This window comes from Hippocampus zosterae, chromosome 7 (genome assembly GCF_025434085.1).
Source record: "Hippocampus zosterae strain Florida chromosome 7, ASM2543408v3, whole genome shotgun sequence".
In the NCBI taxonomy this organism is placed as follows: Eukaryota; Metazoa; Chordata; class Actinopteri; order Syngnathiformes; family Syngnathidae; genus Hippocampus; species Hippocampus zosterae.
In genome coordinates, this window is record NC_067457.1 from 22,934,062 (window position 1) to 22,951,215 (window position 17,154).

A 17,154-nucleotide genomic window follows, 5' to 3' on the forward strand; every position below is an offset into this window, starting at 1 on the left:
ACACTGTGTCCCAGAATGTTCAATTTATGAGCTGATATTGTGGTGTCAATTCACAGTGTGCCAGAGAGCAATGCCGTCACTGCATCTAATTACAGCATGCGCATTACAGTGGCTATAATGACAAGTTTTGACTGTGGCGTGAGTGTGTGTGTGTCTCCCCCCCCCACCCTCAAAGTGATCCGAACTGAATGGAACCAACCAGGGCTGCATTTTACCAAGCTATAAACAGCCCAACGCCACATAGCTAACCAACCCGCAACGAGACGTCACACGGCTCTCCCACACCGCACCGATAAAACCCAAAGAAAGGCGGGGGCGAAAGGGGGCTTGGGTGGTAGCTGGTGGCGGTAAATCCTGTGCGCTGCCCTCGATTTCGCTACTGCCACCACTGCTCGCAAAAACAACGACAACAAAAAAAAGATAACAACCTGTCCAGGCTGCTTTCTGGCAGTGTGTGAAGCCCTGCCATCGCAAGACAGTTTTTCCCCAGGGTCATCTTTAAAAAATAAAAAAAAATTAAAAAATTTTTAAAAAAAAAGAGAGGGAGAGAGATCCCCACACTGGACACTTTATTAGGTACATTCAAAATTCATACACGCACGACGTCTGCATAATTATGCACGATTGGGTGGTTAGGAGTCATGTATTATTCACAAAGTGCAGAAAATGTTACCAAGAAAGCCGAACTTAGATGTGGGCCAAAAGTAGAAGGGCTTATGCGTTGGCAGAGGTGACAATGTTTTTTTAATTTCAGCGAACCGAGATGCACCGACGGTGTTTTTAAACTGTGATTTGTTTAAAAAAAAAAAAAGTGGGGGGGCGGGCTGGGGGCCACCGATAACAAACTTGGCAGAGGTGATCGTGTTTTATACTCACTACAGACGGTTCTGGTGGGAGAAAAACGATCTCGTCATAAATTTGCCAAACAATGGATCGCTTGCCCCTTTCCTTGACAACTTTGTTGAACAAATAACTCATCGACAAGTACACTGGTTGAACCCACCCCCGGCCCCGGACTGTGGACGTATTCACCCCCCAAAAAATGGATCGCCTCTCCTTGTTGACAAATACGGTGAACAATCTATCTCCTGCTGGCTGACAAGTTCAAACAACCAACCGCCGCCCCGCCACCCTCGGCCAAAAATGTGGCCCCAAGTTTAGCAAACAACTTATCTCAGCCCACCTCCTCGACAAGTTTGCTGAACAACCAAACGTATGTTGACAACCGATCTGGCGCACTGACAAGGTGAGCAAACCAGCCATTGCAGCTCCTTTAACTCATTCACTCCCAAAGACGTTTTTAAACGTCTTTTCAGACTTGGCACAGAAGTGGCTGGTACTGAATGAGTTAATGTCGAAAAATCTATCGAATATCTCATTTCGGACAAGTTTGCCGAGTAACCAATCGCATTCCAAGTGCACAAAGTTTGTCAGTCCCCTATCACTAATTTAATCGATTTCTCTCCTTTCAAAAGTTTCGCGAACAAGCAATCGCAGTCGCATCCTCAAATTTTTATCAGGCACTGGATCAACTTGATTCGTCTTCTGCTTGCTAAAGAATTAAAAAAAAAAAAGTGGTACAATCTAATCAACTGTAACATGCAAACACGCAAATAGCTTTTGTTGAAGCTTGGGGCGGGGGCTGGGGGTGTTGGTCCGCGCTGACCTTGGTTGCGCAGTGAAGCCCAGGTGCGTCCTCTGAGGCGACGACAATGCGATCTGGAGCGACACGACCTCAACGCTGCCGCGTGACGACTTATTTTACACAAAGGTGAGCCGCCCTTTTTTTTTTTTTTTTTTTACACCTCAGCGGCGTCATTTTGTGAAAAGGCAGGCATCCGACTCACGGCTCAATTGATTCAAGTTGTGAGCGGGGGTAAAAAAAACCCACCAAGGCCGAATAACAATTACCGTGTTTGTTTCAGCTACACAACAACAGAAGGTCGCGCTTAGACGCCATTCGAGCATCTCATCAAAAGACCTTTTTTTTTTTTGTTGTCGTTGAAATCAAGGCGGCTTCTCTTCGTCTTCATCTACATTCCTCGGTAACCCGAGAGGGTGACACCCCCACGAGGCCCGGCCAACGTACACAAAACACACACACTGCAATACACAACTCATTAATTGTCGTCTTTAATGTGGGAGATGTTATCCGATCATTCTTCCGCATGGTCTCTCAAATTGCGGGGGCTACATTTGAATAGCAACGCCATCTGTGACGCTCTTTCCTCATCGCTAAATGGGAGGACAGACGTTGAGAGGCTCAGGGGTGGGGGGGTGGTGGTCTAGGGTGGGGATAAAAGCAATTAAGGAAAGCCAGGTCACATCCAAGGGGTTGCCTTTTTACATCCAGATGTCAGCCAGTCACTTTAATGGCACAAAAAAAAAAAAAAGGGGGGGGGGGGGGGAACGTTGGGCGGCATCAAAGCGCCACTCCCCGGCCATATTTACATCAAAATATATGAATGACATCTGTGGTGACAAGCAAGGTGAAAGGGTCTATTGTCATTCAAAGCTTGTTGCAAGAGTGGAGGCAAACACTTAGCGTAACGAACGGCTCCCATTTTCAGATGAGCAACAAGAATAAATGACACAACAAAATATGTACCAGGTTTGGTGGCCCACGCGCAATGACGAAATCTCAAATCCTCAACAATTAAGAGTTAGCCATCTGTTGAGTTTAGGTGGTTTGAATTTGGTAGCGAATGGTAAGAATCTGCCCACGTTTTTGCAGGACGGACACCACGAAAACGGAAAATTTTCAAGACTAACCCCATTGGTGGCTTCAAATGAAAATGGCAGACTCCCTGTGTGTTTTGAAGCATTGCTTTTTTGAGGGTGGGCCGTGGTCTTGATAAATACGCCTACCAAATTTCATGTTGCTAACATCCACGGACGGGCTTGAGGGGCTAAATTTCTATCAAATACCAGACAGCCAAAAACCTTTTTACAGCATGGGAAATCTCTCACTTTGTCGATTTATTTGGCCCGAGAACAACAACAGAGAATTATGTTGACCCTAAAGCAGGTAATGAAAAGTTCACATGGAGTTGAGGTGGCACATTTCAAAGATGGCTGCCCACGCCTCGTAAAGAGCTTGCTGATTCACGCCGACTGCCGCGTCAGCTCTTCTTTGCCAATCACACGGAACCGCCGGAATAGTAAGGGGCCGACAGGCCCTCCCGAGAAAATAAACGCTGCCTGTTTATTGTCTGTAGCGCTTCCAATACACCCCCCCGCCCCCCGCAGTAAATCCACAAGCCAATCGGCGGTGACCTCCACTCTGCCTCCATCTTTGGCTTTTTTTTTTTAAACGCTCCGTCTCGTCGCTCGCTAACTGGCGGGGCAGCCTGGAAGGTGGCCAGCCCGAGAGCTTGCACATTTTCATTCAGGTGGGGTCAAGTGAGTAGGTTAGCCTTGTTAAGACACGCCTGCCGTCTTGGGCGGAGATTAGCACAGATAGCCTCGCCGCACTGCTCGCACAAACTCATTGGTCTCACACACTTTGGCGCATGCACGCGACAACGTCTAACTTTGACGGGAGGCGTTCACGGAATCACAGATTTGTGACGTTATGGCAACGTGCTACATAGCTACAACAAGTCGCTATCTGGCTAATTATCCATCCATCCTTTCATTATCCTCACAAGGGTTGCCGGGGGGGTGCTGGAGCCAGAGACGAACAACAATCCATGCTCATACTCACACCGAGGGACAATTTACAGTGTTTAATCAGGCTGCCGTGCATGTTTTTGGAATGTGGTAGGAAACCGGAGTACCCGGAGAAAACCCACGCAGGCACAGGGAGAACATGCAAACTCCAACACAGGAAGGCCGTAGCTGCACTGGGAGGGCGACGCGCTAACCACTGGACCATGGGCCAGCCTTCGGGCTAATTAGTAAAATCGAAATAACATTTGGGGCGGCCCGGTAGTCCAGTGGTTAGCATGTCGGCTTCACAGTGCAGAGGTACCGGGTTCGATTCCAGCTCCGGCCTCCCTGTGTGGAGTTTGCATGTTCTCCCCTGCGTGGGTTTTCTCCGCTTTGCGAAATAACGCGGAAGCGGAAACCAAACGATGTCAGCCGGGCAAGTTAGTATGATAGCATGTATCGGTAGCATCTCAGAAATGTGATGCCACATTGACGATAGCGCAGACACTCTTGATAAGCACGTTTTGCATATCCTTCCTCTACCAAGACCTTACCAGCCCCCAAAACACACACATATACCTCCCGACGTGGTTCTACCACCCTTTTAGCCATCTTAAATTATACTATTGTCAACCGATCAACAAATACCGACTCTATCTTGTCCCCCAGGGTTCTGTTAGGATGTTCCCGACACTGAAATGATATTCGAACTTTGTCTGGCGAATGGAGCCGATTAAACTGCACAAGTGGAAGAGTTGCACTTTCACGGCACCCTTGGAATTTATATTCATTACTCGCCGTCCAAACTCCGAGCAAGTTGTCCATGAAGAAAATGCGAGGGAACTTGGAAGTTGTCGGCAGCGGGGGTTCACGAGTGGGAGCTGGTAAGAGAGAACCCACTGTGCAGTTTGACGCTCATTAGCGCTTTTTAAAAAATGCTTCCGAAGGTCTTGAGTGGAATGTGTGTGTGTGTTGGGAGGGGGGGGTAAATTTGGATATCTATCTGGCACTACGAGGGGAGGAAGTGTTAATGCCGGAGACTAATGTGTTTTTGTATTTGTTTTCAGCCCTCCACGCTTGAGTGTTCGTAAACAAGCTCGTGTGCGAGAGCCAGAAAATGAACGCAACATGTTTACTGTCAATCAGATTCAGCAGAGCCAAGTTCCGCTTAGCCGAGTTGCAAAATTATCTGGAACTGTAATGGCAAGAGTGGCGAGCATCGAGGGAGCAGGTGCACAAAAGGTAAAAAAAATAAATCATGCCGATGGACCTGAAAGGCTTTTTGAACCTTTTCTAATTTGCCTCACATGGCTACCTTACATTTGTGTGGTTCATGGATTAAATTTGTTCCATTTCAGCTCGAGTTTATCTCGCAGGTGTGTTTATAGCATTTGTGGGTACTGTTCTGCCCGAATTAGCCACAATTATTTGCATGGTGGGGTGTCGTGTTTAACGTTTCCCTCTGCAAAGGTCAGAGCCATAAGGGAATTTTCCTGCCAAAGAGAAGAGCCACTTGCGCGCGGGTGCTAGCGGGACAGGCTACACAGAGTCGCCTCCAAAAATGACATCATCCTCATCATTATCATCGCAAGCCTCGGACAAGCGTCAATTTTAATGACACGTGTTATCATCTAGCGGTTAATTAAAATGCCCGGTAAGTGGCTCACGCTGACGCTAACTTCAAGGAGCATCTCGTTTGACTTCCAAATGTCTACATAGAAACCCCGCTTCAGCTCCCCTTGTCCTGTCGGCTTTGATCTGCGTTTCAAAACTCAAACGAGATGAGAAATATTCAGGAGCTGTATTTTGAAGCCATGACACACACACTCCACAAACATGGCACCCAGGACATAATTTTTTGGGGGGAGTGGGGGGCTGAGAGGTGGGGGGGGGGGGGGTCCTGGTAACTGAAACGTTGAGTTTAAGGTCCAAAACGCAATCAGGTGCTCAACCCTGAAGGACGTTAGCGTGTTAGCTCATAGCATGTCGGCGCGAGCAGCTGCATAATGAAGCCACAGACGCAGTCGGGTGGGGTGAGGGGTGGGGTGGGGTGGTCACATGATTGTCTAGTGGCACATCAGATGACTCGGAAGTGGAGCTGCGACCACACACACACACACACACACACACACACACACACACACAAAGTATTTCATTGATCCAGTTTCACTATGGCGCGACATGGAGGTATGATAGTTGGGGGGGGGGGGGGGGGGTCGGGCAGAGGCAGATAGATGCCCGTGGCAGCCAGCTGTTACACTAATCTGACAATCCAATGGGATTAAGCGTGTGCGCACACCCACACACACATATACACGGTGTCATCACTTCTGGGGACATTACAGTAACATTGTAAAACACATTCAAACCACGCACTCAAAACATCCCCTATTCACTTGTTGTCCACAAGGATAAACGATGAGTACAAATACTAAATTAATTTGGCGAGACCGAGCACGGGTATCTGACAAAGGCAAACTGCACAACGTAAACTCAAGGCAGACAGAATGGTGTAGTACATGAGAGGCTGGTGAAGGTTTCTAGTGCGGTGGTATCGGAGAAGAGTGATACACATACGCACTCAGAGACACAGATGCATGCTTCATAGGACTTTCTATTAACACTGTAAAAAATAAAATAAAATCTTACAGTGAAAATCTCACCAATTTCCTGTTGTCCTCCCATGGAGAGAGCGTCGACGCACACACAGCAGGCCTCCCTGCGTGGAATCATCTTTCATTATGGATGACCTTATGAAACATGCATCTCTAACGTGCACAACTGTGTGTGTGTGTGCGCGCGCCTGTGTGTCTGAGACATCCACTAAATGGCAGCCGCTGTGTGTGTGTCCGACATATTCCGCAACTCTACGTATCCAGCAAATTCTGGATATTTTAATACGAGAATCGAGCACACCGTGTGCAATTGTGTCGAATGTGTTTGTGGAGTCAGAAACGCTTAAAGATTCCGGCACGACTGCCTCTCCCACACTGCATAATGCACTATTTTGTGCTTTAGGAGTGTGGGTGTCTATCAGGGAGTGTCACGGCGCGCGCGCGCATGTGTATTGATGTGTGATTGTGGAAAAATGCTGCAGTTAGCGCAGCGTGCTAGTCAGCTCGTGGGTCAATGGCAAAACTGAACGCAGATGAATGTGTTATTTTGTGCCTGTGTGTGCGTGTGTGTTGTCTCAATGATCTGATGCCTGCCAGAACCAGCGGGAGGGCGTGGCGCCTGCGGCTGCAACTTTTCAGCCGTTTCTAAGGAACTTTTCAAAAGTGGCTCAGAAATGCGTCTGCAACCCCCCCCCCCCAACCCTTCATGCCTTTGTGTAGGGGGTAATGGGGGGTGGGGGGGGGGGTGGCTGGAGGCGCTCCCAAGCAGGGTAATCAATGCTTTTTCCGTCGAGCTAAGTCGAAAATGCGAACGAGGAAGCTGAATAGCGTTGAGTCGGCGTGTGAGTCACAAGGCGGCGTGTGCGCGCTAGCGCTGGTGTAATTACAGATTGTGCAATTAGACTGATGACTGTCATGTGCGCCTCGATGAGGGAGGATGAAGAAGACGACACGAAAGATGAGGAGGAAAGAGACAAACGATGCAGACGAGGAAGACAAGGACCAAAAAAAAAATGAAAAAGATAAATGAGACATATAGAAGAAGACTACAAAGAAATGGACAAAGTCGAGGAAGGACAAAGATGGAGAATACAAAAAGAACGCCAGAGATGCCGAAAAAAGACACACACAAAAGAAAAATCACAGAGAAAGCTGAAGAAGATTTGTGTGTGTCTAAAGAACACAGGTGGGGAAACAAAATGCTCCCGCGGGGCACAATAAAGAGCAGATGACCTCGCCACGGTCGGGCTGGCTCCGGTTGGCTGACAAGCCTCCCGCAGGCCGACAGATCCTTACAAATTTTCTGTCTGGCCGACTTGCGAGGATTTTTATCAATCGCAAAGACGCGAACGAGCTAGTGTCGGCCGCGACAAACTCTGATTTCCTTCATTTACTTTTCCGGTTGTGACATGTGATTGGCTAAAGCAAGCTGGGCCTCCTTTTGGTATTTTTCTGGGCCTTTTCATCAATTTTCCTTTCAAAGCACAGAGGACTTATTTTTTTCTTCATTGAAACCGCACTTGAGTCAATGATGAATTTGTCACCGGCACCGACAGCGAACTGAGAGAGGGTGGGGTCACGCTAGCGGCCGACAGCATAACGTATGTGTCGTGAAAGCATCTGGCCGCCGCCGCCGCCGCCGCTCGTGACTTCTTGTGCAATCCCGTCCGAGTCGTTCCCCGCGTCCGATCCGTCTCCGCCGTCCCGAGCTCCTTTCCAAGCGCCCGCTAACCGTGTAGCCATCCATCTCCCTTTCATTTGCTGCCATCTTTTTCCCCTGCGTCCGTCGTCAGCAACCCTCGCCCACCTTGTCGGATTTGAAGAAGACAAGAATGAAGAAGAAGACAAGACGAGGGCGAAAACCCCCAAAAAAGTGAGCCTCCGAAGACACGGAGGAAAAGAAAAGGACAACAAAGGCGGTAAGAAGGGGAAGAAGTCAAGGATGAAGACAAACAACAAAGATGAAAACAAGAAATTGGCCAATTTGATATCCGCCGATTAATCATCGATTAATCGACCCGTAGATTTAATCCCTTTTCGATGTGTAATTGCAGGTTCACAATATCAATATTTTTTTTGAGCTCACTGCGATTTCTGACAGACCCTCAAAGACAAAACCAAAAAGGCAGAAGAACACAAGTTGATGACGACAAGATGAAGATGACGAGGCCAAAGCCCAACATGGAAGAGGACGACAGAAGAATAAAGAAGCAGAGGGAGACAAGAGCGCAAGATGACAAGGACAAAGCCGAAGCGCGTCGCCTTTGTCGGCCTCCAAATCTGCGCCTGTGCCGCATTTTCATCGGGTGCCGCAACCTCCTCTTTCATCCGGCCCCGCTCCATGATTGCATCTGACCCCAATCCCCTTTCATTCTCTTCAAATCCATCTCCGCCGCGGATCTAATCGGCCGGCTCGCACCTTGAGCCGCCGCTGCGACGGCTAATCGCTTCCGCGGGAAACCCGGCAACCGAAGCCATCACCGAGCCCGCGTGGATGCCAAAAATCCACCCCCCTCCCCCCAGGTCCCCCAGCCCGTGGGAGAAACTGTTGCGAAATCAGGACTGTGCGAGCTATTCATATTGTTCTATTGCGCTAGGCTAACGTCGCTAAACAGCAACATAACGAGTCATTTCGCTTCCTCAAGCAGCCGTGACGACGCGATAATGAAGACAACCAATGCAGATAATCACCCGGCGACAATTGCGATTCCTTAATGATGCTCATTAGTTTGCGCCCCATGCTAATTGCGCGGATTTACAAAATAAACCACCTGCCCCGCCCCCCCCCCCCCCCCCCCCCCCCGCCCCCACTCCTTTGCACCTTCTCTTCATCCTTACGCCAACAACGTTGGGTGAGCTGTCAATTTGACACACACACACAAACACGAGCGCTCACACACGTACAATCTCAAATTCACGCACACTCACTGACACATACTCTCACTCATTCACACACACACTTGACACTTGCACAGTCCCTCACAAACTCTCACGCTGTCACTCTCACACACGCACGCAGTCTCAAATTCACACACTCTCAAACAAACACACGCACACACTAGCACGCGCTCTCACTCATTCGCACACACTGACACTCACATTCACTCTCACACACTAATTGTCACTTACGGAGTCACTCACAAACTCTCACACACTCACCGCCACACATTCCCTCTCTCATGGGCACACACACAAACACACACATCCTTGCAAACATACTCTCACACACATTCACTCCCATGCTCTTGTACTCGCGGTATCTCATACACAATCACACTCACACGCGCACACACACGCACGCACACACAACACGTCTACTTAAACAACACGCTGGAGGACATGAATGCTCGGTGTCAGTCAGCCTTTGAGGGCTGCATCTCTGCGGGCCTCAGATTACAGTTAATCCACAACTGTTGGAATGAAAGATTAGCGAATGATTCACCTGCTGCTGCTGCTGCTTCTGTGAGAGTGTGAGTGCGAGTGTGTGTGCGTGTCGGCGGAAGAAAGGTCTGTTGGGAAAGGCAACGCGCCCGCGAGTTGCGAGAAACATCGGCAAACTTGTCAAAAGCGCACGCGCGCACTCCGGCAGCTCATTAACTTGTTCACACCGCAGATGCCTTTGAAAAGGCCTTTCAAGCAGCAGAGTTCAAAGGTTGAATGCAAGAGAGTACACACACACACACACACGCAGACGCAGACGTACGTACGCGCACACACACACACACACAAAGCACGGCTGGTGTGTCAATGTCTGCATTTAATTGGATCAATGCTCGTCCCTCGTGGCCGGCCAATAATGGGGAGGACGTGAGTAACATGTGAGAAGCCAGCTTCCTGTTTAGGAAAAAGACAACGGGGAGGGGCTACTTCCGGCGCCACGGGGCCAAGACATGACTGGATGAATGGAAGGATGGATGTGAAAGGCGGGGCGGGGGAGGGGGGGGAATCGATGCTGACGGAGTGAATGGCTGGAGGAACGGAGGCAGCAGAGACTGATGGATGTTGGGACAGTTTCGTCGGATGCGGTCGAAGGAATGGAATCATTGGTGGATGAAGGGATGAAAGCGATGGATGCAAGAAAGCCAAACGTTGGGAGAGGACGGATGAAGGGAAGAACGTCGGCAAGAGGACGTAGGGTGAATGTGTGGAAAGGATGGCTGGATGAATGGTTGGACGCAGGGGAGAATGGTTGGACAAATGATGTATGGAAAGGAGGGAGGGATGAATGAAGGGTTGGATGAAGAGAGAATGGATGGACGCGTGAAAAGGACGAACGGATGGATCAACGGTTCACTGTACGCAGCGAGCGGATGGATGCGCGGAAAAGACAGATGGTATGAATGAGTGGTTGGATGGGAGTAGAGGATGGATGGATGGATGGATGGATGGATGGAAAAAGACAGGCCGATGGACACAGGAACGAGTGAGAAGAAAAGATGCAGGGAGACGTTTCGGCAATGAGCGTGTGACCTGGTTCAATCCTCCGTCTACTGAATAATTCAGACACACATGCAGTCCCATGTCACGCGCTCTCATACACACACACACACTCGCACACACACAGCACGTCGTCTGTGTGTGTGTGTTTCCTGCATGTTTGGCAAACAAACATCTGGATAAAAGCACAGGCGAGGAAGTACACACTTGACTTCCTGTGTCCGTCCTGTAGCCCGGTGACCCAAAAGAACACACTCGCGCACACACATGCAACACAAATAAACACACTGTCTGGAATCTAAGCAACAAAAATCCCCCTCAGCCCCGATAAACACAACTGCACGCACACACGCCCTTATATGTCATTATCCAACTTCGAGGCACCTCGACGTGTGCCGCAACGGAGATATTCCGCCGGGGGTTTGGCGTCAGAAGCGAGGATCAATTCATGGGTAAGCGCTTCCTGTGCCGCATGTCAGAATTCTCTTCGGCAAAGTCGTGAACGGAGGACATCGGGCAATTATGGCCATGTCCGAATTTAATTTTTTTTGAAAGTGATGAACATTGCAAAAATGCCGCTATCCGATTCCGCACGAGAGATTTCAAAATGCCAAAAAGATTTGGTGTCAGAAGTGGCTCGATTCACAGATAAACGCCAAGCATCACTATTGCTGAGTGATAAATGGATTCCCATCTAGTCAATTTCATTCATTGATGTCGGGAGTCCAGTCTGGCATGGCTGTCCTGTTTCGAGCTGCCCCTCCCTCGCCGCCTCCCACCAAGAACCATCTAACATCCCTGCCCTAGGTTAACCCAATTAGAGAGCAGGGGAAACTCTAGGACGGTAACGTCTTTTTCGAGTAGGGCTGAACGGTCGAATTGCAATGTTTTGGGTGTTTTTTTTGCCCTCATTATTTCACTTTTTTTTCTCCAAGGCCTCTTCCCGCGTATCTTTTGGACAAACATAAGTAATCCACGTATCTGTACAATAGAAAATGTAAATGTTTTAGTCTTATCGGTTAGACTGGTGCTAAAATAAAAGCAAATTGGTGAACCGTGAATGAAAACTACAGGCAGTTTCTCTACTTCGAGTTTGAGCTGTAAACTTTCCAAAACACTCGGCATGGCGGTCTTTTTAAGCATGCGACAAGATCGTAAAATTCCAGAATCCATTTTATCGGGTGGCAATTTTGTTGTGTCGGAACAGGACAAGCCATGAAAATCGTAAAAAAAAAAAAAAAAGCCAAAGCGGGGTGATCCGGAGCGCAGAGGCTCCGACAGAGGTGGTTGCCTTGGAAACGGAGAGCAGGTAGCGCCGGGCTTGCTCCCTCGCTCATCCCCGGGGAACCAGTGGTGGAAGCCCCCCCCCCGCCCACCCCCGCCTCTTTTTTCGCACCCTTCGGCCCGATTTCGTCTGCGTTTTTGTGGACACAAATGTGTCTTTGGGGGGTACACACTTGCCCTCTCATCTCTACGCTTGTCATTAACTTAACCCCTTTTCCATCCTTCCTTCCACTCCCCCTCATTATCTCCCTCTCTCCCTTTTTCCACTCCTCCTCCTTCCTTCCGCTGCCTCCATTTTCATCTTAGCCCATCTCCGGAGAATATGTGTGCGTGTGTGTTGCACTTCCCAATTACTGCAGGAGAAGTGCGTGCGCGCATGTGTGTGTTTAGTATCTGCACAAGCGGCATTTCTCCGCCCATTTTGACCAGCCTAAATGAAAGGGGGGGGGGGGGGGGGGAAGTACCTAGAGGGTTCTACAGTCTCCCCGTCTGACTTACTGCAAGTATGAAAGACTAGCCGCGTGTGTGTGTGTGCGTGTAAGATAATAACGTAATAACAGGCTTTAATGTGCTGTTACGTAAACACAAGCATGCTGGCACTGGTTAACGGCGTGTTTGTTTCCACAAAAAAAAAAAAAAAAACATTCCAAACACTCCCAGTATGTTGAAGAAAAACCATCAACAAAATGGCCAGCAAGAGCAAAACTCGGCTGCTTTGCCTCTGAAACTAGCCGTAGAAATGATTTTACATCCATGTTTTTATATTTTGGGACCTTCACGGGAATTTAGAGGGTAAAATATGAACACAAAATGGCCGCCAGGACGATTGGCATTTTGGGAACTTTCACAGCAGCTACGCCACGAGGAGAAAGATTACCAAATCATTTTTTGAAATCCAATATTCTTGTTCGGGTTTATTTCCCTCTTGTTTTCAAAAACATTTGAAACATTTCTTTGTCTGAAATTTATTTGGGGAGGGTTTCCTAATCCTGAAAAACAGTTCAGATTGGACATATCAAAACTCTGCATTAGCATTTACCGTTTGCACGTTTTCAGTATTCATGCAGTGGGAGACATTCCATCGCAATTCTTTCTAAGTCCTGAAAAAAAAAAAGCATCGCCATGAATCTTGTGAGCATTTTTGGCATAGGTTTGTTGCCAGTAACGAGTTTTTGTTATGAATATGGCTGTGCCAATCCGGATAGCAGGTATCGCTATCAGGCCAATACCCACCATAATTTCAAGTATCGGGTACTCATGGAGGTTGCTGATGCCAACCACAGATACTTAAGTCAAAAAATATAGATCTATATATTATCTGGCATTTCCTGCGGCACATTGGCGAATCAATAACATCTACATCAGAAAGAGAGGTCTTTGTACACATTTTTTTTGCGATTGGGTTAAATACATTTTGATGTCAAATGTACGAGGTGCAGCGGTACTAAGTATCAGTGAGTATACAAACAGTGAATACTTTGGTATTGGTTTGAAAAAAAAAAAAAAAAGTGGTGTTGAACATCCCAAGTTAAGAATACCGACTACTGTCGCCCTTTCGGGACTCCGGCTCCGAGTTTTTGATTTGAGCTCCAAGTCCCTCAAATACTTTGATGATAAATGGGAATTTCCCTCAGAGAAGCCGTGAGAACCAAAAATTCTCAAGAGACCAAAATGACGTGAGTGTTTGGGTATGTTTGTGTGTGGGGATTCTGGAAGGGGTGGGGGTGTACGGTGGTTGTCTGAAAGCCGTCTTTCTTCACCCACGCTGACCTCAAGCCGTCAGCAGAACCGGATATGAACCGCAACCGCTTTCATTTCCTTTATCCACAAGGAGCCCCTCCCCACCCGCAGCTTCACACGCACACCTGAAATACCTCCAGACCCTCTCCCTCGGGGGTCTTTTCTACCTGTATGCATGTGTGAGGGCACTCTGTGTCACCCCCCTCCCCAGCTTCCTGTGTCAAACTGCCTCCTGCATTTCACGCTCGGCCTCCATCTCTCGCCTTGCTCAAGCTGCTCGGGATCTTTGCCGCCCCTTCTCGCGTTCGCGTTCGCACTATAGACGGCTTTGTTTGCCAACGCCGAGGGAGAGGGTTGAGGGTGGTGGGTAGCCGGAGCCGTGGATTCGTTGCGATCCGCGGAGGGAACACGACGCCTCGGAGGAGCTGGCCAGGACAAGTGGCTGGCATCGGGAGAGTCTCGACTTTTTTTCGGCGAGGCCCACACGCTGACAGATGGACAATCAAGTCTCTCATAAAGGACACACACACAAATGCGCACCAACACGCACACACTCACATGCACACACGCATGGACGGGACATCCTTGGAACGCAGCAGATGTTTGTGGGAAAATCATGCAAAACACAGCCGGGTGAACGTGATAGCACGAGTTGCGATAACAGGAAGTAGACATAAATACGTTACATGCGCGCGCACACGCACACACATATCTCTCACTATCACATGTATATTTTACACACCTGCCTCTCACATACACTCAGATAATCTCTTACACCTACACTTGCCTCTCACACAAACAGCTCTGTCAAAACACGGCTCACATTTACACGTATCCCTCATCATACGCCCACCTCTTTCTCACATTCATATCTCTCATACGCCTCTCTCACACACAGTTGGATCTCTTTTTTTTTTGCTCTCATGTCAACATCACACCGAGACATCACTTGCATTCACACACCAACGTCTCACACACACATTCCTAGCTTCTTTCTCTCACGCATTTCTCTCTCTCTCTCTCTCTCACACACACACACACACACAAACCTCTTTCTTTCTCATGAAAAAAATGCATGCAATGCATACAGACTCACTCTTTTCACCAACTCTGTCTGTCTGTGTGTGTGTGTGTGTGTGTGTGTGTGCGCGCGCGTGCTTCAACAGCCACATCTGTCTCTGTACACATGATGGCAGACTAGTTCAGGTCCAGGCCAGCACGCTCTTTGCTACGATAACCGACTGACCCAGCAATAATCCTGACGAGTGTGAGGTTGTGTGTGTGGGTATGAATGACTGTTGGGAGCCGTGTCAAAACCTTTTAGCACTTAAAAACACACATGCACACAAACACAAATCCCCTTGATAATTCATACTACTATACTGGCCAGTGGCTTTTATTAGAGAGCCTACTGTATATTATGTACAGAGATAACGCTAATGAGGCTAAGCTCAAAAGTCAAACAAGTATAAAGTTTATCAAAGTGTAACATATAGCGTCAAAGTATGAAGGATTTTTCTTTGGCTTTTAGCCGCATAGGAGGATCATAACATGTTGTGCCTTTAAGAGGCGTGGCCTAAAGAGTGCCACCATGAGCTGGAATTGCTCCTTGTGAGTGTTCTCATTTCAGTTCACCAGCAACAAACTCTTCCAAGAAACAACTCAATTTCTGCGGTTGGGATCACTCACACAGGACTCCCTTCAAATTTCATCTATTTTTGCCCTTTGACTGCCTTTCTCGCAATGATTCTCTGTCTTTACTGCCTCCTCGTCCTACTCCACGTACTCCAAGTATAAATGCGACTCCATCGGGGACGGAAGATGTGGGCGTGTGGTGACGGTGGTCCCGTTTTTTTTCAAGAGGGGGGTGGAGGAGGAGATGTAGGGGTTCCGATGACATCATCCATCCACCTCTATGCGTGTAATAAATTGTGCCCGCTACCCCACCCACCCCCTTCTCCCGAATTAACGCCAGGATGCGAGGCCGGTGACACAGACGCCACAACCCGCAGAGCCCATATACAAACTCAATTAGAGATTAGCCACTAATTACACACCGACTCACGCACGCACGGAAGACCGTACGTGCTAGCCGACAGAGGTCTGTTATGTAGGTCGAGTGCAGGATTTCCTCGTGGATATCATCACTCCCGTCTCGTTAATGACGCATGCGCACACGCACGCGGATGCTTAAGTGGATGTGGAGGTGCGCGTGCACACAAAGGAACAACATGGCGGGGTTAAGGTAGGTAGGTAGCAAGGTAGGTAGGCAGGTGGGGTGCTAAGTAGGTAGGTAGGCAGGTAGGTTGACTTACCGCGGCGACGTAAGCCGGTGGCACAGCGGCCAGCGCCAGCAAGAGCAGCCCGGGCAACAGCCTCATGCTCGCTAGCGGGTTACGCGGCCACAGCCTCCCGGTTGGTGGTAACCGCCGCTGCCTCCTTCGAGGGGGTGTCGTCGAAGCCGTCTGTGGTCCAACTTTCAGAGCGCGCCGCCGGCCAACCTTTTAAAATCCACACTCACAAAAAAAAGAAGCCGGACGAAGAAGAAGGTCCCCCTCCTCTTCTCGAGTTCCAGGCCACCTTTCCGCTCGCTCCTGATGGCTTTACTGGCTCGTCTCGCCTCCCTCCGGCTGTCTTTCCTCTCTCTCGCTATCTCCTCCCCCCCTCGCCGCTCAGAAGGCAGGATGTTCCGTATGGAGACGCCGCCTGGAACCGCGAGTCTGTCGGGAGGAGGGGTTGACTGAAGGGGGAAGGGTAGGAGGAAGTGGGGGTTCCGCGGAAGAGGATTGCCCCCTGCAGCTCGAGCAGGTACCCACAGCGGAAGTGGAGGCCTTCCCGCTCTTTTTTCTTCTTGGCGTTGGTTAGTTGGCCTATACGTTTTTTTTCCAGAGGGGCGGTTAAACACCTAAGTCACTGTGAACCGCCCTTCACTGTTGTCCGTTCAGGTGTGTCGAGCGCACCACTGACGGTGGGCGTCAGAGGGAAGGATAAATCTTCAAGAAAGGGTTACTATTTTTGTTTTCCCAGGGGGGCGGTACACACCTTCTTTTCACTACTCCGCCACCCCCCGTACTGATGCATGAAAGTTGTGTCAAACGCACCATGGACCATCAGATTTCATTTTCATGGTCGCATAGCAACCGAGCAGGTGCTCAGCAGCACACAAACACAGGCGGAGAAATAAGGATTTTAAAAATAGCCCCCCCACATTTAATTTTAATTCAGTGGATGTCGCACTTCACTCGCGCCTGTCCATTATGCGTCTTGTAAATATCACGTCACTGAAGTTATTTATTTCTGTCGCGCTTCCATGACCTTACGTTGCATTTTAAGGGATTCACCTTGAGCACGTCTCATCGAACTGTATACTGTGTGCGTGTGTGTACGTATGTATATATATACACACACACACAATCTGGATTTAGTA

At 48.9% G+C, this 17,154-nt stretch overlaps 1 protein-coding gene across 2 annotated transcripts in view; it reads right to left on the bottom strand.

The window, feature by feature from the left end:
- sdc3 (syndecan 3) overlaps positions 1-16,657 on the bottom strand; it is a 28,586-nt gene extending 11,929 nt beyond the window's left edge. The window contains exon 1 of one of the 2 annotated variants that reach the window (XM_052070934.1): positions 16,043-16,657. In XM_052070934.1, the coding sequence (XP_051926894.1) occupies positions 16,043-16,108 (66 nt within the window). In that variant the 5' untranslated portion in view covers positions 16,109-16,657. The remainder of the gene's footprint in view (positions 1-16,042) is intronic. The other variant, XM_052070933.1, reaches the window with a different exon arrangement.
- Between the last annotated feature and the right edge of the window lie 497 nt (positions 16,658-17,154).